This window comes from Acipenser ruthenus, chromosome 26, assembly GCF_902713425.1.
Source record: "Acipenser ruthenus chromosome 26, fAciRut3.2 maternal haplotype, whole genome shotgun sequence".
In the NCBI taxonomy this organism is placed as follows: Eukaryota; Metazoa; Chordata; class Actinopteri; order Acipenseriformes; family Acipenseridae; genus Acipenser; species Acipenser ruthenus.
The window spans coordinates 6,112,748-6,137,177 of record NC_081214.1 but is presented as its reverse complement, the minus strand read 5'-3'; the positions used below and the strand labels follow the sequence as shown (position 1 = coordinate 6,137,177).

General features: G+C 38.0%; 3 protein-coding genes across 7 annotated transcripts in view; 2 read left to right on the top strand and 1 right to left on the bottom strand.

The window, feature by feature from the left end:
* Positions 1–3,045: 3,045 nt before the first annotated feature.
* LOC117430835 (transcription elongation factor SPT4-A) lies at positions 3,046–5,432 on the bottom strand. Its single transcript, XM_034051347.3, has 5 exons — positions 5,225–5,432; positions 4,574–4,680; positions 4,190–4,245; positions 3,701–3,754; positions 3,046–3,391 (listed from the first exon to the last, which is right to left on the bottom strand). Exons 1-5 carry the CDS (start codon positions 5,291–5,293, stop codon positions 3,324–3,326), a joined length of 354 nt encoding a protein of 117 aa, XP_033907238.1. The 5' UTR covers positions 5,294–5,432; the 3' UTR covers positions 3,046–3,323.
* Positions 5,433–6,749: 1,317 nt separating this feature from the next.
* Positions 6,750–13,424, top strand: LOC117430930 (heat shock factor protein 5). Of its 2 annotated transcripts, none has more exons than XM_034903308.2 (6): positions 6,750–7,793; positions 8,388–8,750; positions 9,243–9,337; positions 9,531–9,638; positions 10,939–11,098; positions 11,747–13,424. In XM_034903308.2, exons 1-6 carry the CDS (start codon positions 7,244–7,246, stop codon positions 11,875–11,877), a joined length of 1,407 nt encoding a protein of 468 aa, XP_034759199.2. In that variant the 5' UTR covers positions 6,750–7,243; the 3' UTR covers positions 11,878–13,424. The 2 variants fall into 2 exon arrangements, with proteins under 2 accessions (XP_034759199.2, XP_058857552.1); XM_059001569.1 differs by having other exon boundaries at positions 9,531–10,028.
* A 2,364-nt stretch (positions 13,425–15,788) lies between these two features.
* LOC117430302 (E3 ubiquitin-protein ligase RNF43) overlaps positions 15,789–24,430 on the top strand; it is a 100,602-nt gene continuing 91,960 nt past the window's right edge. For all 4 annotated transcript variants that reach the window (XR_009308999.1, XR_009309000.1, XM_059001674.1 and 1 more), the window contains exon 1: positions 15,789–17,688. Coding sequence is in view for 2 of the 4 variants with exons in the window: in XM_059001674.1 (XP_058857657.1) it covers positions 17,440–17,688 (249 nt within the window). In the remaining 2 variants the exon portion in view is untranslated. The remainder of the gene's footprint in view (positions 17,689–24,430) is intronic.

The window sequence follows — 24,430 nt, the reverse complement described above, 5'->3', positions numbered from 1 at the left end:
CAGTGTGAATAAATTTTCTCCAGTTTGTTTTGCTTGCTGATGCAGCCTCCACATACTCCCTTTCGATTCCCTGTGCTATCTGAAAATAACAGGCAAACAGGAGCTGATTCCAAGGAGAAATGTTTTCTTACATGTTAAACAGAAATGAAACAAGTTCTTATCATTAAACTACTTACATAGGATTCAATTAATTATGGTTTAAAACATCTAATACAAACACTATAACCAAGTTAGACCAACACCATTTGGTGCCCCTGTGTATTTTCTGCTTTTGGCAGTGACTCTTTCAATGGTAGTGGAACTATTATCACTGATCCCAGAACCTTGTAGTCCCCCAGTAACTCATGAACCAGACCCAGGTACCCATAAGAGAGAGAGAAAGACCATAGCACTGTCTCATCCTTCTTCAGTCACATGGCAATCCTAGAATAGAGATTCTTTTAGTATTAATACACATGCCACCATTGTCTGTTTATAGCAATTGAATGATTTCTTTAAATGTACCTTCTCAGGCTAAAGTAATATGTGGCACAGCCAATTTTATTGTGACATAACAATTGCCGATATCTGCGTTAGCCAGTTTTCATATACTGATCATGGAAGACTTAAAATGTGAGAAGCATTGTGAAAGCAAGGTAAAGCACAAAGAGGCATTTTAATAAACATGGAAACCCATGGTAAATGCATAGGAAAAGTGCCAAAAATACTGTTCCATCTTCACTGCAAAATATTTAGAATGCAACAGATATTTTTTGGAGTTATATTTTATCAAAGATAATAATAGCAGTGAAGAGCACAAAATCCAAATAAATATATATATATTGATATGCTAATTGTGAAATGAAATATTAGTAAGCTATTTGGATTTATTATGAATATTTGTGTGTAGTGTGCAGCATGGTGAATTAATAGATCATCAGCTGAAGGTTAAATTCCTGATGTTTTAAAATGTTTTTTTTTTTTGTCATTGCCATGACTACAGACCGGCTCAATGACTGTTTGCATCCGTTTTCAATTATGAATGCAAAAGTAAATAATTGCTTGAGAAGATTGTGTAGCCATTATAGAGCATAAAACAAGCTTATTTTTAACTTCTTTTACCACCTCTTTCCCATCACTCGAATCTTTCACAGTGAGAAAATGTCTTCAGCTTCCTCTTAAAACCACACTTTTTAACCAGATGAGTATCTGTGCTTGCTACTGTATGTAGAGTCAGCATGTGAGGAAGGTCTGAAATACACTGGAGCTACACTGTAATACATGCCACTGGAATCTGCTTTCTTCAAAAAAGAAAAGGTAAAACCTAGAAGAAGCTAAAAGGAGGATTTCATCAAGCTGTTGTCTCTCCCAGCAGGATAAGCCTGGGATAACCATGTGCAGCTGCTGGTTCCTGGGTGATCTGCCAGTGCTGTTAAATGCTCTTAAATCCATTTTATCTCTATGGGGTATACGACAGGTTGATCAAATCAAACCCTGGGTCAAAAGGGTAAATGTTTCAGCTAGTACCTTTGTCAGTATCCTGATTCAAAACGGCGTTTAATATCACGTTCTTGTGTTCTGAGGACTTTCCAGCAGCTAGTTATATATTAAAGAGCACTAAAGTGGCATGGAGACACCTGCATGATGCAATTTCCTGGTAAAGTTTAATCACTGGAGTCAGGTCATTCAGGCTTGTTTCATTGCAGCCTCTGGGGGGAAATAAACTCTTAATTAGGCGCCATACATATCATGTGTAACATACACTGCAGTGCAATTACAGGCCATTTAAAGAGCAACTCAGTACAGATATGCAACAGCTGAGTTTTCTTAACGAATGTCTTCTTGTTTAGAATCACTTGGTATCTCATTTTCTGTTTCAGTCAGGACATTCTGCTGATTTATTAAGACTCTGCAGTCTAAAGCACCCCTATAGCCTTAAGAGAGCTCTCATTCATATCTTACAACTACATCAGTGTAACCTGACCCCCTGCAACACTCTGCCTCAAGTGTGTTGAAGTTACAAATTAGAACACTATGTTATTTCTTCTCCCCAGACACTTTTTACTTAACAGATTAAAATTGACATAAACGGTGAAACTGTATGTCAATATCAAATACCACCCCCTTCCGAATGTGGTTAAAACAATACAATGACTTTGAACCCATACTAGTGGTAAAGGGTTTTAATTAAACTGGATGAAAAGCTAACAGGATATCTACCATTTGCCCTATAAAGATGTGTGCATTAGCAATAGAGGAAGTTAGTTTCAACATTGACATTATAGAGGCCACACAAAAACCATGGCTTCTTTGAAATCCGTCTAGATTTGCTATAATAATGTATAATGCTATAATTTGTGTGAACCAAAACACTACACGTCCTGAAGAGATATCGGTTGTAAAGAAGAGGCTGAAATCTGTGTTCATTTATTGAACTAAGCTTAATATTCTGTGCTTCATCTGTGTGGGTGATTTATGGAGACTTCTGGATGATTTCTTCTCTAATTCTTAACAATTACCTAGCAGAGTGGCTGCGCCCAATACAGAGGTACAGAGACTGTAGCTGCAGGACAAGCTTTTAAATCAATGCTGTATTTGTTAATGGATTGAAGATAAAGTCAGACTATTTGACTTTCACATTGCATGCTTTTCATCTCATATTATGGTCGGAATACCGCTACAACACACTTTTTCCCTTCTGGCATATCCATGAACTGTTAGACTTTTGGGGAGTCCTCATTCTTATAAAAGTTAAATTACAAGAATTTTCATTTAAGTTGCACTTTTATGTCTGATTAGACAAGCAGTAGGGGCCTTAATGGACTGCTCCATAAGCATACACATGAAGTCAGTAAATAGCTCTTTTGCACCACACAGTGGTATACACAGGTTATTACTATTTAAAAAAGAATAACCACTTCAATCTACTGCAGCTGTTCTAAATTTGTCACCTGGATATTTCATAAGAGTTAGTAAGTATTCTTTTTACCTAAATCCTCCGAGAGGCAGGATTCCTGTTAAGTGTATTGTGCAAATGTTAATAAACTGGATTACTAAACACAAACGCAATGTCTTTAGGTTAAAAAACCCAGAAACCTTTATTTGATTCATGCAAAAATAAATGTACTTAGATTTGTAGAACACACAAACCATTGCTTTCCTACAAATCAAGTTCAGAACCCAAACAGACATTCTTCTCAATTAGAGGCAGTCCACTGAACAAAAATCAACAACGCATGTGTATTTAAATCATAGCTGCTATGACAGGAATGGTGTTTTAGAGTCTGTGGTAAGTAAGAAGTTGAATTATGGCCTGTCTAAACACAGGTTTAACATTGTTTCTGCTAGGACTTGATGGCTGTATCTCTGGATTTGTAATTCACTCCTCTGCTTTTCAACTCTCTCACAATACCTGGAATGAAAAAACAGACAGGATCAATTCCCTTTGAACTACAGAAATATCTTGCATGCCATCATCTAGTTTCACTGCCAGTGATCAGCATTAAGACAACCTGTTTATTACAAAACCATGCCCAATATACAACAACTATCAGCAATGTTTATAGTTATCTGATTAGCAAACACGATCTGTAAATAATCTGAAACAGAAATCTTTCTCTGCAGATGTGTTATAGTAAAGGGTGGAGAAATGTTTGCATTTGTCAGTGATAAGGGCTTGGTATACATTAGAAATCCTACACTATTAAACATATGCACATACCTGGAGGTAACCGTCCTGTGACTGTCACTGCATAGACACCTGGTTTAAAATTACCTGCAACAAATCATAGGTTTAGCATTTAGGTATAAGTTTATTTATTGATTAGACTGAGAACACATAGTACCTACAAGGTTAGGCGAGGCAGATCTGCATATGTTGTTCCTCACAGTAACAAGATATGATGAACTGTACATTGTAATTATGCTCCTTGAGAACACCATATTTCAGAACACCAATGATAAAATATATCATGGAAGACTAACTTTTGCTTGTTTATCACCTGATGTATTGGATACAACTACCAAATTGAGTTTTCTGAGCAGGACTTTATTTTAAGGAATCATGTTATTATTTTTTTTTTTTTAGAATTACCTTTGTATTCACTTGTTTGCTGTACGTTCTGATACTGAACATTAATGTCAGCTTGGTGTTTCCTGGTTTACATGTTAAGTAAATAATGCACATTGTAAACTGCTTTTGCAAACTTACTGATTCTTTGCCATTTAGAAACCCAACTATCTTCTGGACTCATCATTGCAATGACCCTGAAAAGAAGAAACCACAAATGAAAGATGTACCTAAACTGTGCCGTCAGAGCACCAGGCTCACCTATTACAGGTTAAAACCTGGCCTTTAGTCTCCTTCAAAAAATTATATCACATGAAAAACATGTCCAGACTGAACTGCTATATAAACAGGATTGTTTTGTGTGTCTGGTGAAGTCTACCTTTCAGCTTCATTAAGCAGTTAATTGTAATAAGGTATTATTATGTCACTGCCATCCCACACAAATAAACAAACACATTGTGCATCAATTGGCCAACTAATAATATTTATTTGAACTTACATTTATGAAACTAAACGAATACCTACCCATCAAAGGAAGAACTTGTGCAGTCATAAACCATTTCTCTGTTTCCTTTCATCTGGAGGTAAGCTTCGCAGTTGTCACAGCCGTCGTACTCAAATTGATCAATTGTCTAAGAAAAAGCAGGAACCTTGTTTCAATAATTGGCACATTAAAAAGACAGTAGGGACTTAACCATAAAATGCTAAGGGGGCTAGGGAAAACACTGTATTGTATGTATTACAGATTAAAAGTATTTAATAGAGGGAGTCTAATGTTGGTTGCTGAATATTTACATAAGTTGGCGATAAGGGTCAGTCACCGTTCTTGGTGATTTTTTTTAATGCTGACACTTTATAGAATTAATAATATTAGGTTGGTGTTGGGACTATAAAGTTCAATATGAATGTATTCTCTCATTAATATTCCATGAACTCACCGAAAACTGACCCCCATATTAAAACAAACCCATCCATCTCTTCGGTTTTCTCACTAACCTCAGAAAACTAGTACTATTGGCACTATACTAGACAGGAGGAAAGGCCACTTTAGAAGTGAAACCGGCAAATGATATATTTTACCTCTGGTGTTCTATTGTTCTACATTTTGTTTTGACCAGCAACATTTCCATGCAAGCAAAACGTTGAGGCCTCAGATCCCCAAAACAGATTTCTTACCTTAACCAGAGAGCACAAGAGACAAGCCCGCAAGTGCCGGAGATCCTTCGGTACTGTCTCCAAAGCCATTACCAGGCAGAAAATTTCTTAGACAACCAGGAACCCAAATAAAAACGCTTCTTAGTTGAATTCAGAAAATCAACACACCTGAATCGTTCAAAATGATTACTTCCGAAGTCCTGCTGAAGAGTGGCATACTTCATCAGAGTGCGTCGCAACAGTAAAATTGTCACGTGATCGGGGTGTCGCACGGGCGTTACTTGGGTGCTGAAATGTATAACAATGAATGAAGTTTACCAACTTTTAGCCATTATATTGACATACAGAGTCTAGGTTTAATTGCTCATATGAGGGCTAAAGTAAGGAACAGTTCAAATATGCTGTGTGTCTACGTGAAGCCAATTTATTTATGCAAGTGTACTATAAAAGCAGTAAAAAATAATATTTTAATTAAAGTTGTACTGCGGCTGTTAACTTGTGTACAATAATGTCTAGCACATTTGACATTTATTAAGGTGATAATATCTATAATGGCATACAGTATCCATGCATGCTTTTGTACAGCTTGGAAATGGTACTTTCTATACATCCAGTATATCAACAGCGTGATGGCTTAGGGGTTTATTTGATCGACCTATACTCCGTCACGATAATCAATCAATCAATCAATCTTTATTGTATCTAGCGTCTGTCAAAGTGGACCACCATCACAAAGCGCTTTACAAGATGCAGTAACAAGAAAATCCATACTACTTTAAATACAGAGACAGTCATAATACATGATATACAGTTTTAAAAAATGCATAAAACAATACAGTAAAAGATGCATAATACATTAAGTACAGTGAAAAGTGCATAATACATGATAGTAACATAATACATGAGTACAGTAGCAGCAACTAATAGCAGATATCAGGCTTAAAGAGCATGGAAAGCAAGAGAGAACAGGTGGGTCTTGGGATAAGTGGGATAAGTCAGAGATGGGGTTTCTGGAACATGTTACAACAGTACAAGTGAATCAATTTGGATGTGAACAAAAGGATAATCCAAAAATAACCAGTTTAGTAGTTGGTGATGTAAAATTCTTTAAAAATCCAGCTGTGACTTAGACAGTATCAACAGGCTACATCAAAATCAACCCACTGAAGCACACTGGTCCAAACCAAGACAATGAAAATGATGAAGTATTGTATTTTTATTATTACTATTATTATTTAAAAATATACAGCAATTTAGTAGTCGGTGTCATGATTGAGAATTTGTACTATATGAAAGCTAGGTATCATACAGGGAAAACATGAACTGCTTATTTTTTTTTTTCCTTTTATTTATTTGAGTATCAGATGGTACATTGTGTACTACTGAGTCAAATACTTAATCGGAAACTGTAGTTTGTTGGCTTTCCAGTTTGTTTATACAGTACAAGTTTAGTAGAGTCATGCGCAGCAAAGAACTACAAAACTGCCCGGACTGATGAGGCTCCGTTTCTTTAATGTGCTAATGCGAGATTGAGTGCGAGCGCTTAGTTGCAGGTGGACGTTGCTCTTGCACGCGTGTGAGTCGCTGCAGCCAGCAGGAAGGGAAAGCACTGGCTCGAGGGTGGAATTTGAATGCATTGTCTGGGAACGTGCTGTAACGGTTCGGGAATACACTTCAACGGTTCTGAAAACCCATCGGCAAGTCATCTGACCTCTACGTTACTTTAAAATAATTATTTAAAGTATTTGATTCAAAATACATATTTTTCAATACATTGTATTTGTTAAATACAATCTGGACTCGTTTAAAAGTGTATGTAAGAATTTATCAAGATATGTAGCTATTGAATCTGTTCAGAAATCTGTCAGATTCGATTCTAGAATTTGTAGGTCTGAAAAGTCAATTAAGATTTGGATGTGTTTTTAAATTATCTTTAAATCCGTAAGAAACAAACACGATTTATTTGGTTTACTCGTTAATGTCATTCCGGAGCAGAACATATTATCGTGTTTACAAGGTTACCGATTTTACATTTTATAAATGGAGACGCCAGGTGTTTTACGTCACGTCGAGTTGGACGAGGCACTTATTACAATTCCCATCAACCCCAATAACTTCCCCGCGAAACTTTGGCGACTGGTGAACAGCCCTGAAAATCGATCAATTCGCTGGGATTCGAGGGGGGAAGGGGTGATTATCGACCAGCAACTGTTTGAATGCGAACTTTTGTCTCCCTTGAAACCAACGGGGGAACCAGTCGATCTTTTCAAGACCACCAACTTTACCAGTTTCATTCGACAGTTAAACCTCTATGGATTCAGAAAGGTTGTACTGGGCTCCGGCGGGAGCGCCGGCAATATTAACCCCGGAGGAGACCTCGTTGTGGCGGAAGGAATCCTTCATCACTTCCATAACCCCCATTTTAAGAAGGACCACCCAGAACTGCTGGTTAATTTGAAGAGGTTGACCAGCGCCAACAAAGCAAAGCTAGAAGCTGGACTGGAAGTGACTTGCAGACCTCCCAATCGTTTGCGGAGACTCCTTACTAATTCAGTTGACCCAGTGGAAAAAGTGAAAATGGAGAATCATGGTAAGATTTCTTTTATAAAAAATAAGTGTCATGATTTTTATACGATCAAAACAACAACTTTTAAAGTAATACATTCATATAACAAACTGCCATTTGAATTAATCATCTTCAAAACTACACCTACTACAATGTTTGTGCCTTAATGGTAAACTAGAAAAAAAGTCAAATAAAAATTCTTTGGTAAACCTGTCCTGGTTATGAAATAAGTAAAAGTTGACTGATACTCTAACAAGACCTGCATAAAGCAATTATTCGATCAAATCCTGCACAGACAGGGTCCTTGGTTTTGATGGGGCTGTAATTTACCATTCCAAACTAAACAGCTGCTTGGGTTTGTGTGAACTGCTGCTCTCCACAGGGCCTCAGAAAAGCAACAATCATCACAAATCCAAGCAGCTGTTTCTTCACTTGTTCTTGTTTAACTTCTGAATAGTAAATGAGACCATCTAGGGCTTGCCAGTGAGTATTCTGATATTGGTGAGTTATTCAAGGTAGAATGGCCCAACCGGTCTTTGAAGAAATAAGTGGTATCCATCAGCAGGTTTTTAAGACAGGCTTTACCCACATATCTAATGCCTTAACTTTGTTACTCAGGTTCAGTGAGTGCTGCACAGATCCATCGAGCGTTTCACAGGGAGAGTGCAGCTCCCTACCCATGCAACCCTGGCAGTTTATACCCCATGAAAGGTCTTGATCGGACCCCGATTCCACAGCGCGGCTGGCCCAGCTCCATAGGGCTCATCATGGGGCAGATGGATGGCTCTTCACCCTTCTCGGATAAGGGGATCCCTGTTTCTGTTCTACAGAGGTTCCCCACAGACGTTACCTGTGCTTTGCAGTCCAGTCCCACCACTGTGCACATGCAGCAGGGCTCCCAAGGGGTGGGACCTTCTGGGCAGAAATTTGGCAATTATATGACTTCCACAGCACAGTTCCGTCCAGCCTATTACCCTGCAGGTAAGGTGTTATTTTATCTGCATTTAGGTTTAGTGCAGAAATCCCCACATTTTATCAACTGCAGTATAATGACAATTTTGCAGCATTATGCTAATGCTGGGCAACCTCTAGTGGTTTAATATGTATTGACTAGTTTTCTGTCCTGTTTGTTTTTTTAAAATCTTCATTTACAAAGTTGTTACAAAAGTTGCTTTGGGATAGCTAATATTTATAAATAAGGCTCCAAACTATGTGGTGCGATGGTTATATTCCTAGTTTGTAATGCATTGCTGTGCAGAGCTCAAAGCTGTTCTCCAGTTTACATAGCTTACTAACTGAACAATATAGGCTTATGATAAAATACACGTTTTCTGTGGTACTTGTGTGTGTGTGCAGACCATCATCCACATGCCATTACTGGCTATTGCTTTAGAACCTCAGAATATAAATATCCAACAATAAAACTATAATGCTTTTAAATAAGACTTTATAAATACAATGTTCTTTTGCCAGCAATGTGTCAGTGCTGCTCTCCTGGTTCTGTGGACCCTATGACAGGATGTGCTCACCAAAATACTTCTACCCTCCCCCATTACAACTACTATCAGGTGAGTGAAAAATAAAAGCTAAATAACGTGCAATCAGCAGTACCTGTTTAACACATTAATCACACATTATAACCCTGAATTTATTGATTTCAATGGCGGTGTTATTTACATCTAACCCCTGTTTGCTCCATATAACTTTAGTAAATTCTGTTTTTGTATTTGTTTTCATTTTTGCTTTAATCTAACTATGCAGCCCTCCTATCCAGTGGAATTCCTGTACCCTGGCAATCAAAACTGGCCATCAGTCTCCAATGAAGACAACAAGAAGACAGATGTCAACCTGGAAACTGTCTTTCAGATGGTAAACGAGTTGCAAGCTTCCCCCAAGCCCTGTATGGTTAAAGTGGAGCCCACTGAAAGCCAGCTACAGATAGCACAGCCCACAGTGGAACAGCAGCTCCCAGGGAACAGCTTCTCAGCTGTGAGCGCTACTGCCAAGGCTACATCTGCCCAGCTGGGCTCCCTCACTCCAGTCATCTCTGATGTTTCATCCTTAGTTGTGGATGCTGCCCAGAAGTTGACCTGTTCTGAGAACCAGATTGCTGGTTTCATCTATCCAGTTTCCACAACCTTGCTCCCACGTGCAATGCCAATTCTAGATAATACAGCAGTCCCTGTTGTGCAGAATCAAAGCCAGGGTCAAGCTTGTTCAGGGTCTGTGGCAGTCACACAGCTGGACATATCTCAGAAGGTAAGGTCTTCTTGAAACAAACCACACAATATGATCGTGGCAAGAGTCAGAATTGACCACCCTTGTCAATTGTCCATATATCCCCAAATTTGTGTATGTGTCAAAAAGCACCATTGGCCATTTTTTGACTAAGGTGCTTAATTTGTAGTTTCAGTGAGCCCTATTGTACTTGTACATACTGAGACATAAATTCCAATTCGTTTAATAAAGAAAATCTAAATTGCCCTTCAAAAGGGAGCACTTCATTTTGGAAGGATTCATGAGTTCTATACATTATTACTGTAGCTGTCATGTTGGAAAGGCATCTCTTGTCTCCAATTCATTCACTTTTTTATTTGCTATAGTCACAAGTTCAGGTTGCTTTATTTGCTGTGGCCTCTTATGGCCTGTGAACAACTTTTATAATGGCTTGCATAAAACTATTGGTTTTCACCAGGAGTGTGTTTAGAAACCCTTTTTGCAGTGTGACTTGACTGTGCTTTACTCTGCTTGCCCAGGGTTCCAACCAGACTCACTTTAGTGAATGAGCACCATTACTTCACAGCAGTGTGGAGTAGTGGTTAGGGTTCTGGACTCTTGACCTGAGGGTCGTGGGTTCAATCCCCGGTGAAGGACACTGCTGTTGTACCCTTGAGCAAGGTACTTTACCTAGATTGCTCCAGTGAAAACCCAATTGTATAAATGGGTAATTGTATGTAAAAATATAATGTGAAATAATGTATAATGTGATATCTTATAACAATTGTAAGTCGCCCTGGATAAGGGCGTCTGCTAAGAAATTAATTATAATAATTGTTTATTACTTAAAGTAGATATATCTGGGAGTCTATTCTTGTTTTGCTTCTAGTACCTTTTTTTGGATTTCTCAGTAAACTAGTGCTCTTTAATGTTGTCCATGCATTTCTTTCAGGTTCTCAACAACACAGAGAATGTAGCCCGCTGGTCTGAAACTGCTGCAGATATTTTGTCAGGTACTCAACCCCCCAAAGCTGGTCAGAATGACACCGACTCATCCACTCCTGCCACACCCAGCGCGTGCAAGAGCAGCAGACAGCAGAGCAAGTCTCCTGGTAAGAATACATTTGTAGTGTGCTGTGTAAAAAATGGAAATGTGATATCGTATAGGGCTTTAACTAAATGACTTGTATATTAGTGGCTGCCTCATGCTTTTCAGGTGTAGTCGCAAAGGTTTTAAAATCAATTTTCCTACCCTTTGTTGGCATCACACAACAGGTTTCCATGCTCTTGTGCTTACGCTATTCAATACTTTAGTAGAGGCTTCCTATGAAGCTCCCTGTACAAATACTGTTCATAATTATTACTGCATGCAGCGGATATTTCATGTTTAAAAAGTTGACTCTCGCTAATCTGAACCACCTCTTTCCAAATTGACCTGTAATGTGAACCATGCTATCATAATAAAACATATAGCAGCTGTATATATCATTCATCTATGATTTTAAATGGGGAAATCATTTTACAGTGCTGTCTATTTATAATAGGTTTATTACTGATTTGTGATGCAAGTTGGGAGAGAACATAAAACAAAACAACTGTCATTTTTCGAATGGTACAGATTACTTTCAAAACTAAACAAATCACCCAACTGGTTCAGGTTAGCTGCTGTCTACTGTCATGACAAAATAATTTGTCTTCTTGCTACAGACCAGTTGAAACAGTTCCATTGATGAATTTTACCAGTGGTGTATTTTGTACAGATCTTAACCTCCTGGTTGATGTGGCCTGTAAGCAAGAGCCCTGTCAGGGGGAGGAGGAAGAGGGCTATGTGTGGACTGATCCCGCTGCCCAGTCTCAACACTACAGCCCTGTAGACACAAGCACAGAATAACCACACTACACTACTGATATTGAAGCGCCAAGCACTGCCTTTGTCACTTTTCACACGAGGTCTGGATTCAGAAGGCTTTAAGCATGGCTTTTGGCACAGAGCTTGATTTGTTAAAACTTACATGTATGGGAACTGGGGGACCTGTAAAATAATCTTAGCTACTTGGGCATCTACCATGATAATGAGAGAGAACTTCATGAGCTGTGAGGTTTTTAATGCAAAATATATTTTTTTGCAAGTCATCCACAGGTGCAAAAGTACTGGAAAGTTGTTAAGATTTAGCACACTGCTAAATCCTGTCTTCTTTTTTTTGTATAGCAAGCATAGCTATGAAACCCAGCTTCTAATTTAGTTTTTATTGAAATACATTTATAGTGACAAGGACAACTGTATACAGCATTCAGTACATTAAAAAGACAATCCAAATGTGCTTACCGTTTATATATTCATAGTTCTAATTTATTGAAGTATTTAATCAAATACATGAACATAAGATGTGTTATTTGTTATTTAAATTGAAATAATTTAGAGTTTGGTGACAACTTTTATTTGTAAATGTCATTTGTTTTAGTCTATATTTTAATTGCATTCAATTGAATTGTACATGTGTGTGGTACCAGTAACACATTTTTTACTAAAATAATTTACTGTACACAGGAAACCATCCGGGACCAATTTGTGTGCACTGGTTTTGAAGGTCTTAATCAGCCAGATGGTCTTTCAATAATTTACTCACAAGTGGCTCATTTTAAAAGAATGATTACAAATATTATTCCTTGTTTGCATATTTCCTGATCTTGTACCTATGAGTCAACAATGCCAATGGATGAATTATTTTTACTTGCAGCTTTAGCAAAGCTTACAGAGCCCTGGTTTGTATCTTTTGCAGTAGATCACTTTCTCTCTGCGTTCTTCCTACTTAGATACACAAACCGGTGATTTGAAGTGATGAGAGAAGTGACAGAATAAGATGGAAGTTTTACCTACAGATTTAGAAACGCCATTAGTAAACTGCTTTATAGTCTCAAATACAAATTTGATCCAATGTTCCCCTCATCCATATGGTAAAACTGACCCCACGACATTGATTTTACAGTATGTTAGCATGGAATACCATAATATGGTATGGTCAAGTGTGTGTTGTAAAGTAACTGTCAGTAGCTTAATGAGTAATCCCACTAGGTAGAATTCTACATTATAAAAAGGTTTCTAGGACTTCTAAAGTTTGAATGAGTTGGTTAATGACAAGGAATAATAACATTTTTGTAAATACTAGCCAGAACTGAATTAAAAGGAAGAATGGTGCGATGCAATGTGCAGATCCTTTTTGTTATTATTTTATAATTAACAAGTCACCCTTATAATTGGAGGTTATTAAAAAAATATCCCTTTGTACTATTGCCATTCATAAAAGAAGGGATTCAAATAACATGTAATTTTCCAGTAATTTATAATCCTAACTCTTAAATTATTTTTTATTTGATGCTTTTTTTTTTACATACTCAGTAGCCTGTTTTTACCAATGTTGCACTGTTTTACTGTGTAAGTACTGTATAAAGTTTATTTGCAATTGTTTGCATTCCAGATCAGTTCAATTAAAATTATTGACATTTTCTGTCATTATTTGATCACTTTATGTAAGTAAAAGATAAATAAATGTATCTGTTCTGAAGTCATTTCTAAATGTGTGTAATTTAATTATTTAAATGTGGACATTTTCACGAACAATTGGTATGTTAAAGCAATTGTCAGGTGGTTCATAAGACAGACGAAGGCAAATTGAAACACAAGGAATATGCAATATATAAAAGAAAGACAGATCAGTTAATTCGTTGATTGATTTAAGTTCATACAGTATTACAAATGTAAGTAATTCTTAGTAATGTTTGGGTACTTGCTAAAAGGATTAGGGTCATATTGACAAAGCATTTACCCAAGTGCTGCATGTTGCCAGTGTTCAAGAACTAGCCCGAAGCACGTTTCAGTTTGGAGAAAACGTGTCTCTTCATAAAACAAAGTGCAGAGGAACCAAGGAATTCAATTTTGGTGGACACTGTACCTTTTAAGATACATAACAAAAAAGTATAGGTAGTATTTAATTAGTTTTTTTTTTATTTTAGCATAGAAAAGTTTTTTGAGTGAATTCTGGGTAGAGCAATATGCTATGTTAACAGAGTAGTAGCAAATGTGGTAATTTGATTCTTAATGATGTCATGTAGCAGACCAGATAATGTAATCAATATGATCTTAAGATTTTTTTGTTTGTGAAATAATTTTGTATGTGAATAGCTGGAAGTCAGCCTAAGGGATGAATAAGGTAGATATCTTATAGCTTGAGGAACTAATACAATAGATCTATTCTGATCAAAGACCATTTAAAGGAAGGATCCTCTTCAATGACATTTCCTGCTGAGTCTTTTGTTCAGAGACTCAGGGAATCCATGTATAATATTAGCAGCATCCATTACTCACCAAGCATTGGGCAATATTTTTCTTGGGAAACCAGAAATTCAAGCTCAAAATCTTCCAGTAACATTAGATTTTTACAGTAGATTTTTTTAAATTCCACAAATAACCTCATATAATACCGGTAATGTATAATGTTTGCAATAATTAATATTCATGTAAAGCTATAGCCAAATGTTTTGTATCACCCTATTAAATTAACACATTTTGCTTCATAAAGTCTGAATAATGTTACGTTAATATATTGAATTACATAACGCTTTGTAGTTTTCCATATACTTAAAGAAAGAAAAACGTAACATTTTGAAATCTAACATGAAATACTGTACTACTAGTTTGGCTTCCGGCAGACTTACGATATCATTTTGTAGTTTCTGTGATTACACAATGTTAAATAAAAGATAAAAATTACATTCATATAGTTTTGGTTTTTTTAAATGATGTCTCAATCCTAAAATTGTAGGTGATGCAAAACTTTTGGCCACAGCTGGAGATGCAGTTATAGCACTATTTACTAAACAAAGTCAAGCCTGCTTTTGTGTTTTGGAACCTTGGATTTGTGCTTGGCCTCTGTCACCAGCAATGCTAAAATGCAAAGGAGATGCCCTAATTTGTGGACAAGGTACACAGATTCTCCCTCACAAAACATGACTACACATAACTTGCTTTAGGCTTGTTGGCTTCTTAAAAACCAATGTAGTGTGCCCATTATGACCCTAGAGGGAGCTTTGATTCATTACTGTATATGAGCGATCAACACAAACAATAAGGGAATTGTTTACATATTTAGCCTGAATTCCTGTATCCAGTTATTATATGGTAACGTTTCTCTCTGTGGCTGCAGAACAGCCAGTCAATGAGTCACCATTGTGATCATTCCTTAATGATTATGGAGGTATAGTCAGCAAGCAATTTTAAACCACTGTGTTGGGCATCATGAAGAAAACTCAAGCAAGAAGCAGTGTGATGCGGAATGGTATGCAACCTCAAGACTGTTCATCTGTGGAATTTATGGAGCAATGTGAAGAATAATGACACAGTGGTCATGTTTTGTAATATGAAAAAGTTGAATTCCCCTCACAAAGTAACCCCAAAGTGTCACACAGCTGTGTATGTATACAGGCAGAAAAAAAAGCATATTATTGATTTATATTTAAATATACACTGTATATATTAAGAAATAACAGGCAGGAATAATATTCTTTCCTACTGGTTTTATTCACATTGTTTTATGTTGTACATAATAGGCGTCCACTTTGCACTGGTGCAAACAGAAGGAACATGCCTTGTAGTGATATAGAATACTGTACTCTTGCTGGATTTTCATAAACCCCATCGTGTACCTTTATCTCGTTCCCCCAGCAGAGGGTGCGCTGTGTTGGTTTTATTTCGCTTGTGGCTGCTCCACCCTCAGTGACAGTCAGCAGGTAGACAGTAAATGAGATCCCAGGGGAGGGAAGCAGAGAGCAGGGAACGAAACATTGCAATCCACAGCCTTCCTCTTCTCTGAACAACTTTCCAGGACTCCGTTTGAAGTCTGTTTTACAAGTCTTCTCGTGCTGTTACACAACTTTTTAAATTGCATCTTTCAAACGTATCGATCCCTGCTGGATTTCTGTGCATAATTTACACCAACGGGTTTGAATTTCGTGTCTTAAATGAGCTCGTTTTGATTCTATGGAAACCTGAGCTGGAATGTGCTGGAAGTGGCAGCTAGGGAAACTGTTTTGAAAATTAATTGGAAAAAGTTTTGTATACCCAACCCGTGGAGTGATTACAAAACGTACATGTGGGTAAAAGGCTGATGGATTATAAATTCTATATATTATTGATATATACATTTTCTACGAGTCTGTCTTAGTGTAAGTTTTTATTTTTATTTTTATGGGCAGTTCGGGTAACTACAATGTTTTTACCTTCATTATCATGGAGTAATGTTTGAGGATCTGGGATCAACATTTCTTTCGCTTGCTTGGAATCGTTCCGTCTTAGTATAAAACACAACTTCTAAAGCAACATGAACACGCTGTTTTTATTCCTGTGGTTTGTGCCAGTAACCCTCGACTTCAGAGTTTGATATATACATTGTTGTAATGTACTGAAATGGTAATTTTAAAGTTCCCAGCGTTGTTTCAATGCAGTAGATCGCTTTGGAAAATCTCTTTTTAACTCTTTATATACTTCAAACTATATTGCTGATATTTTTTGGTATTCTATATTTGCTGGGGATTAACTGGAATCTTCGTTGTTTTTTTAAATCCTTGAATGTTACAAGTGTCCAGCGGAGTTCAAATAGACTTGACTATTTTGTTAAAGTTTTGAATGTTGTGCAGAAGCCGAGTTAAGCTGGGTTTCCTAACTGGAGGGAATCCCCAAACTGGACTCGGTTTAAACACACTAAACTCCCTGGATTAAACACAGTAGGGCCCGCAAATGAGATTAAAACTTCCCTTGGGAAATCTGGAATCTTAAAATGTGGACAGTCAAAGAGAGCGTCCCCATTCCTGCATCCATTCAGGCTGGAAGTGTTCACAAAGCGAAAAACAAGCAAGATCTGTAAAAATATGTACAAGTATGTTTCCTTATGTCCTGTCGAATTACCACTGCTGTCGAATTTACTGAGGGTTTCTGTAGCAGTTCAACGAATTCAGCAGACAGTTTAATAATAGGTGTTGCGTTTTGTAGAAACTTTTTTTTTTCGTTGAGTCGTTTATGTAATGCAGTACAACACCACACGTATATTTCATGTTTTTGAAAGTAAGAAAGTTGCACGTTATCAGCCGAAAACTCTCATAAGTTAAAACGCTGTAGAATTTTAGATAATAACTTTGAGCCATACTTTTTAAGAAGGAATAAATAACAATAAACCTGCAATTAAACGTGAGATTTTTCTCCAGGCAACCCACGTGCAAAAAGTGTTTTGGATACAATTTCAAAAGGCTTGATTTTTCCAACAGGTTGCAGTGATATATTTTTTTCCCCCTCAATCCTTTTGTTTTTTTTTTTCGTTTTTGGATATATATTTTTCTAGCTAGCTTGAGTACGCTGTCAGTCAGCCTCCCAGTGCACAATGTGCGGCCGGGGCCCGCCGCTGCAATGACCGTTCCTCAGCGGCAACTCGCCGGGCTCTGGCCGTGGCTGCTAATGGCGGCCCTTCAGGTAGTGCTCGGGCAGACAGGACTGGAGCTGGCGGCGGCGGCGGCGGCGTCGGAACGGTCTGCGACCAAAGCTGTCATCAAAGTGACACTTCTCAAACCAGACTCGGCGGGGAAGTCTTACATGGAAGTGGAGGGGGTGTTCGCGGGAAGCAACGGAAGGGGTTCAACCGAAGGGAAGCTGATGCAGGTAGGAATGATAATGAGTTAATTGATAACGAGGTTTCGGACATTTGTTCACTCACACACACACACACAATATATTAATTATAAGACCCCCCCTCATACTGTTCAATGTTTTGCCAGCATGTTGTTGTTTAGTTTTCTTTTATTATTGTTTGCTCGTTATTATTTATTTTATTATTATTATTTATTTCTTAGCAGACGCCCTTATCCAGGGCGACTTACAATCGCAAGCAAATACAAATACATTCGTTGTTTATTGTGAAGCAACTACTGGTGTTGTCTAGAATGTTTATTTTAACAATAATAACAGAGAGAAATGGCTAAACTAAGGTAATGTAGCAACATTCAACAGTTGTAATAATACGGAAGGGCTGGTTAACTAAAATAAATTACGTATATTAAGGGTAACTTGGTGTATTCCTTTTTTAAGGTGTAGGCAGGTGTGACTAAATTATTACCTGGGATGGGAGTAAGTTTATTCATGGCTCAATGTGCCAGGCTGTTACTGGTCAAAATGAAGGCTTCCACAGAGAGGACAGTAGTATAGGACGGCTAAGATCATTTTAACCTACAGTAAGATGTAAACCCGGTCAAGTGCTGTTTGCAGGTACGCGCTAAGTGATACGCAGCGCACTGCGCTTGCGTGCGCATGCTTAAACAACTTCCACTAAAAGCAGGGAAGCGCCCATTCAAATCTGTTACGTTATGTTGTTTTCAGTCGTTCCAGTCTTCTTTTTAAATTGAATTGTTCATATTTTTTTATTGTATACAGTAGTGTGCGCATTTATCAAGAGCACTTCAGGATTTCTCATTTATCCTTTTAAACCCCTGTGTGAGAATTGTTCAGTCAGTGATATGAAAACAATAGGCACTCTTGTGAAAATGTTAGACCACTTTGTGCTTTAATTAGGCATCTTACCATTTCACCATTTGTGGCTGTGTTTCTTTTTTCTTACTATCTTAAATGAATTGCATGTGTGACCTAATAGTCATCAATTAAATCAGACAATAAGTAATTTTCCTATTTTGACAATTTTCCAAGATGTTCAGGTACAGTGGGGTGATTTCATATGCACAACAAATCAAAACAGAAGCAATGGGGTGTTCTAATACATTTACACACTACTATATTATATATAGAAGCAATGGGGTGACCTGTATCAGTACTCATAATGTATCTGTCGAATGTTAAGTCATGTTATTTCTTAGTATAAGTCAGTATTTGCTTGAGTGGGCTAAATTGTGGCTGAAAATCAGTAAAAGTAGAAATTTTTGGGTATAAAACCTGAACTTAAAATAAAGGTCATTTTATTAAAAAAACAACGCCTCCTACTAGCATGTTGCACAGCTACAGCAGAATAAAAAGCCCCGTGCTGTTGTGTTGAATGATGAGAGAGGAGAAAATGATTTATTAGGTTTGAAATATCTGCATGTAGACAGAGGCACGGTAATATCTGTTTCTTTAATTGCCTGCCAGGTGCGAGCACATGTTCCTAAGAAAAAAAAAAAAAAAAGACACTGTAATCGTGCCAACCAGGAAAGCCACCAGTGGTTACAGGGCCTCTAACAGGAAAACCCACTACTAAGGAAAGGTGGGGGGGACTATATAGAAATGCTTGCTGTGACTGTTGAAGATATAACTATAAGAAACTAATGGACAAACATGTCGGTCACACCACCCATGAAGACATTAGCATTTGTCTGCTTTAATGTTTGAATATGTCAGCGTTGTTTGGCAGTCTCAAAAAGGTGTGATGTTATGGTTTATAGGAGGGGCTTTGTGTGCATTTTGAATTCTCCTTTATATGCAAGACTTAACAGAAAAAGTTACATTTAAACAGAGTGGAACACCAGTGTGATAAGGATGAGTTTGTTAATTGTATTCCAGTTCAGGCTGATTTATGATATCAAGGCAGTAAGGATTATTTTTTCATCGTAAGTTTTGCTTACATCTGGTGGGAGGTGGGGGTGGGTGGGTTAGTGTAACAAAAAAGCAGTTCTTCATGTATTTGCCCTTTCGTTCTTACAGATTCTTTGCATTTAGCATCTGGTGATGAAGTTTTGTGGGATTTGAGACCATTGTTAAGCACTCCAGTGTTTGGGGTTTAGTCCATTATTGGACATTCTTGCACTAAGAGGAACTTTGTTCTTTCAGAAATAAAGAGTGTAAACTTTGCCCTACAGCCCATGCTTTGTAAGACCAGGCTGTGGGTGGGTACTGTAGGTAGACCACTCATCCTTCCCTCAAGGTGCCTGTGAGCTCTAAAGCTGGCTTGCCTGTTGAGGCAGGTCTGTCTCACTCCACACACTGTTTTTATGTTCCTGTCTTCAGGGGTGAATCTCGCTGATTTAGAAATGCAGAGGTCGTTTTGTTCATCTTCCAGTCACACCCTCAAAAGAAAGTTTCTCAAACAAAGGAGACTGTTTGTTTGTATTTTAACCAAGCAATTTTTTGGTATTACTCATCACCAACAAAGAGTGGCAATACTTACTAAAGGTCTTTATTTAGTTAATTTGTTTTGGCAGCTTTTCATTAAGGTACACTTGTGATACGTTTTAAAATTACTAGAAAAAAAACAAAACAAGCAACATTTCAAGTAAAACTTTTGAGAGCGCTTTACAGTCATCAAAATGTTTGTCGTTGTGTTTACTAGTTTCTTTTAGAATTTTTAAGTCTATGTTTTGGATACATGTCGGGGGTGAATCGGTAGTGTTGAGACTGACGGAGGTTCATTTTAAATTCAAAAAGGTGTGTCATCCTCTGAGGACCCGAGGCTACTAAGAATTCAGCTCCCTTCACCTTATTGAAGTCTGACGGCAGGTTTTCTTAACCCTCAGCAATTATATCTGAACTAATTCCCTTTATTGGAATTCATCTTTTTTTAAAATTTTGTTTTGGAATATAATTGCAGGTTACTTGTTGCAAAAAAAAAAAAAAAAAAAGTACTCTACCAGTATCTACAGGCTGAGAATTAATACAAAAAATACACTAGGTTTGTTTGAGTGTGATCCAAGTGAAGATACATGCATATTTTATTATTATATTTTTGTGAAGTCACTGACCGACTGGCACAGAGATTTAGTTGGAATCCAGGTTTGCTTTGAACATGAGAAGAGACACCCAGCATTTGTCTTGGCTTTAAACAATTTTCAGACTGGTGCAGCTTTGAAGTTAATCTTCTGGCCGGCCGCTGTCCAATTAAAACCAACTAAACGATGTTAAAGAGAGCCCTTCTGCTACGACCCCTTTCATTTTGCATGAGGAACTTAATGCTGCTGAAAAGTAGGGTTGACCTCTGTGGAATCTTATAAGCCCTCTGGGACAGTCAACAATGCAAGACATCTCATCACTGATTTAATAAGCACCGTCCCGGCTGCCCTGAAGAGACGACCTGCTTGAGCATGGGACTCGGGGTAATCCCTTGTGCTTAAAGGAGTAGCCCAAGAGGTTTTTAAAACTCTTTATTAGCTTCAGGACCATTTCCACTGCTACCCTCATCATTGTGCAGTGTACAATACACTTTCTGCACTTCTGTTAAGGTGCTACAGCAAAGTTCCTTTCTCCGAGAGTCCCCCGTGCTTTCTTTGTAACAGAGCGAGCTTTACTCAAACCGGGAGTCGGACTTTGGCGATTGACGGCAAAGATCTCTGGCTACTAAAACAAGCAATCTCATGTAGTGTGCTTTTTCATGCACAAACAACTACTCTGGAGGAGGATGATTGCAGTTAAATGTGGAAGTTGTCGTTGTCGCTGGTAGTTTTGTTTACAAGCTGAGAGTGATCAAAGTGAGTAAAGTTTAACCGTGAGGTGGAGTAATTAAACAGGACTGTTTACACTGAGCTTCTGATTCCCCGAGTTGAGCTCTCTTTCTCTAGCCTGACTTCCTGAGAACAGCCTTTGAAAGTGCGCAGATAACAGTCCCTGCAACTCCCAGTCCCCCTGCTCTGATCACATCAGGACATAGTGTTTATCCACGGTTTGTATACAGCCCTGGGTACAGCTTTCACAAATCAAAGTACATTCTTATAGTCTTAGCGGCAGCTGTAATTACTGGAGATGGCTCTCTTAAAGGGGGACTAATGAAGGCTTTTAAAACGACGTGTATTGTCTCCACTTCCTTGCATGTCCCTTGTCATTTTATTCTGCACATTTTTCTAGACTTTCACTTTAACACATGTAAAGTCTATTTATCCTGCCACTAGATTTACTTCCTCTGTAACAGGTACTGTAGAAGGAGCCCAACTCAGCCCCAAACACATTACATATTTAATCTTGTCAATCCAATACTGCATAGCTTAAATCATGTCCTTGAACTCTGAGAGACCAATAGAATCTTTCCATTTTATGAAACCCATTATATAATCTGTTTTTACTTTCATGACACAAGCAGCTCAAATGCCGCCTCCCTGGTTCTTTATTTTCAAGTTCCTCCCATCTGCCAGGAGTTCCCAGCAATGCCTGGGCTCCTGTTTTTCAGCTATCTGTCTCACTACAAGACACAATGTGGTAAAGGCATTAAAAGCCTGTATCCTTGAACTTGCCACTGGAAGCATTCTGCCTCCAAGGAGAAGAGGATTCGAATACAAACAACATTACCAAACCCAGCCCCTCCCACAAAGGGGCTCCTTTCCGACAGGTTATCGGCCAGCCGAAAAATAATGCATTCACGAAGTATACACAGTCTTTTCACACCACGTAGGTTTGGAGTTTAAACCTTTCCCTGTCCCCGAGTCGATGTTCCAGTCTGAGAAATTTGGAGAATAGTTGGAGAATAACAACAAACTTTCTACCAAAACAGATGAAATGCAGAAGTTCTTTCAAGTGTTTAAAACCTGATATCATCACTTCTTTCAAAAGCTAGTGCAGGGTTAACAATTAGAATTGGGCCGGCACCCATTTCTGGGTTTCAAAACTACTTTTTGCTGTATTAACACAACTGATCAAAGGTCAGAGCATATTTAACAGGAGCCTGGCTATGTAAATACATTTATCTAAACAAGGACAGATCTGAAATACTTCTATTGCACCTGCCTGGATCAGAGCTTTGTGATCATGGGGTAAATTAATGTTAAACCAACATTGATGGTATGATGCAGAAGCAAGCAACATTTTATCTGCAGCCTGATCTTGGCTAGGGAATATCTCTTTCTAGTCCAGCAACTTCATTGGATCTCACCAACCACAGACTGTTAATATTCTTTTGTTTCTGTAATGAAAGGTGATATTGCATCATAAAGTCTGATAAAGTCTGCCCTAGCCTTCCCTCCTTCTCTCTGTGTATTGGGAACGGATTCCATCGGAGAGATAAAGGGGAAATGTTGGCACGGCCGGCCATGACCTCGGGGGCCCTGCTGTAAACTTGATAACGGCAGCAGGCATACTGTACAGTCCCAGTCCTGCTCCTCTCAAGGTCTCGCTGTGCACACAGGCAAGTCGCACGCAACAGTCACACTCGCACACTCCATAACTGATTAGTGCAGGTGTCATTTTTTCAGAAAATTGATCGATTGGAGACTCTGAATGTTCAATGAATCGGTTGTTGCTGGTGTTTGTTTCGAGTGATCTTCCATAGTTGCTGAATATGTTGAAGTTTGTTTTAGCTGTAAGGCCCACCACCCCTCCAATTGCAACCCACCTTCCTGTTTAATAGAGCTTGAAGATGTCATTTATAACCTATGAGGTTGAAGTTGTTGCAACAGCTCGACGATTGGGCTCTCAGACTGACACAGTGTCCCTACATCTGAAACTACCTTTGGATAATGTCACTTCAAACTGGACTCAACAGCTTTATTTTAAAAAAGTGAACAGATCTGTTATAGAACAATGTAGTAAATGGACACCAAAGAGTTAAGATGTGGAAACATCGGTTTTCATTTAGATTACTTCTGGATACAGAGAAGATTTCTTAATTGCCATCTTTCTAAAATTGTCATGCAATGAATAATGAAAGTATGCATAATTAGCGTGTGTGTGTTATATATATACACATATACAGACATGCTCAAATTTGTTGGTACCCTTACAGCTCATTGAAATAATGCTTCATTCCTCCTGAAAAGTGATGAAATTAAAAGCTATTTTATCATGTATACTTGCATGCCTTTGGTATGTCATAGAATAAAGCAAAGAAGCTGTGAAAAGAGATGAATTATTGCTTATTCTACAAAGATATTCTAAAATGGCCTGGACACATTTGTTGGTACCCCTTAGAAAAGATAATAAATAATTGGATTATAGTGATATTTCAAACTAATTAGTTTCTTTAATTAGTATCACACATGTCTCCAATCTTGTAATCAGTCATTCAGCCTATTTAAATGGAGAAAAGTAGTCACTGTGCTGTTTGGTATCATTGTGTGCACCACACTGAACATGGACCAGAGAAAGCAAAGGAGAGAGTTGTCTGAGGAGATCAGAAAGAACATAATAGACAAGCATGGTAAAGGTAAAGGCTACAAGACCATCTCCAAGCAGCTTGATGTTCCTGTGACAACAGTTGCAAATATTATTAAGAAGTTTAAGGTCCATGGAACTGTAGCCAACCTCCCTGGGCGCGGCCGCAAGAGGAAAATTGACCCCAGAGTGAACAGAAGGATAGTGCGAATGGTAGAAAAAGAACCAAGGATAACTGCCAAAGAGATACAAGCTGAACACCATCCGTTGCTTTTTTAGCAAAAGTGGTCTCCATGGAAGAAGACCCAGGAGGACTCCACTTTTGAAAGAAAAATATAAAAAAGCCAGACTG

Bases quoted from the DNA above. Each gene is read 5' to 3' on its own strand.
- LOC117430835 (XM_034051347.3), bottom strand. From the start codon at position 5,293: ATGGCTTTGGAGACAGTACCGAAGGATCTCCGGCACTTGCGGGCTTGT. The intron at 4,681-5,224 runs GTAAGAAATCTG...GCTTTTTCTTAG, and splicing joins TCTTGTGCTCTCTGGTTAAG to ACAATTGATCAATTTGAGTA. The intron at 3,392-3,700 runs GTATGTGCATAT...TTTTCATTCCAG, and splicing joins CACAGGACGGTTACCTCCAG to GTATTGTGAGAGAGTTGAAA.
- LOC117430930 (XM_059001569.1), top strand. From the start codon at position 7,244: ATGGAGACGCCAGGTGTTTTACGTCACGTCGAGTTGGACGAGGCACTT. The intron at 9,338-9,530 runs GTGAGTGAAAAA...CTAACTATGCAG, and splicing joins CCCATTACAACTACTATCAG to CCCTCCTATCCAGTGGAATT. The intron at 11,099-11,746 runs GTAAGAATACAT...TATTTTGTACAG, and splicing joins ACAGCAGAGCAAGTCTCCTG to ATCTTAACCTCCTGGTTGAT.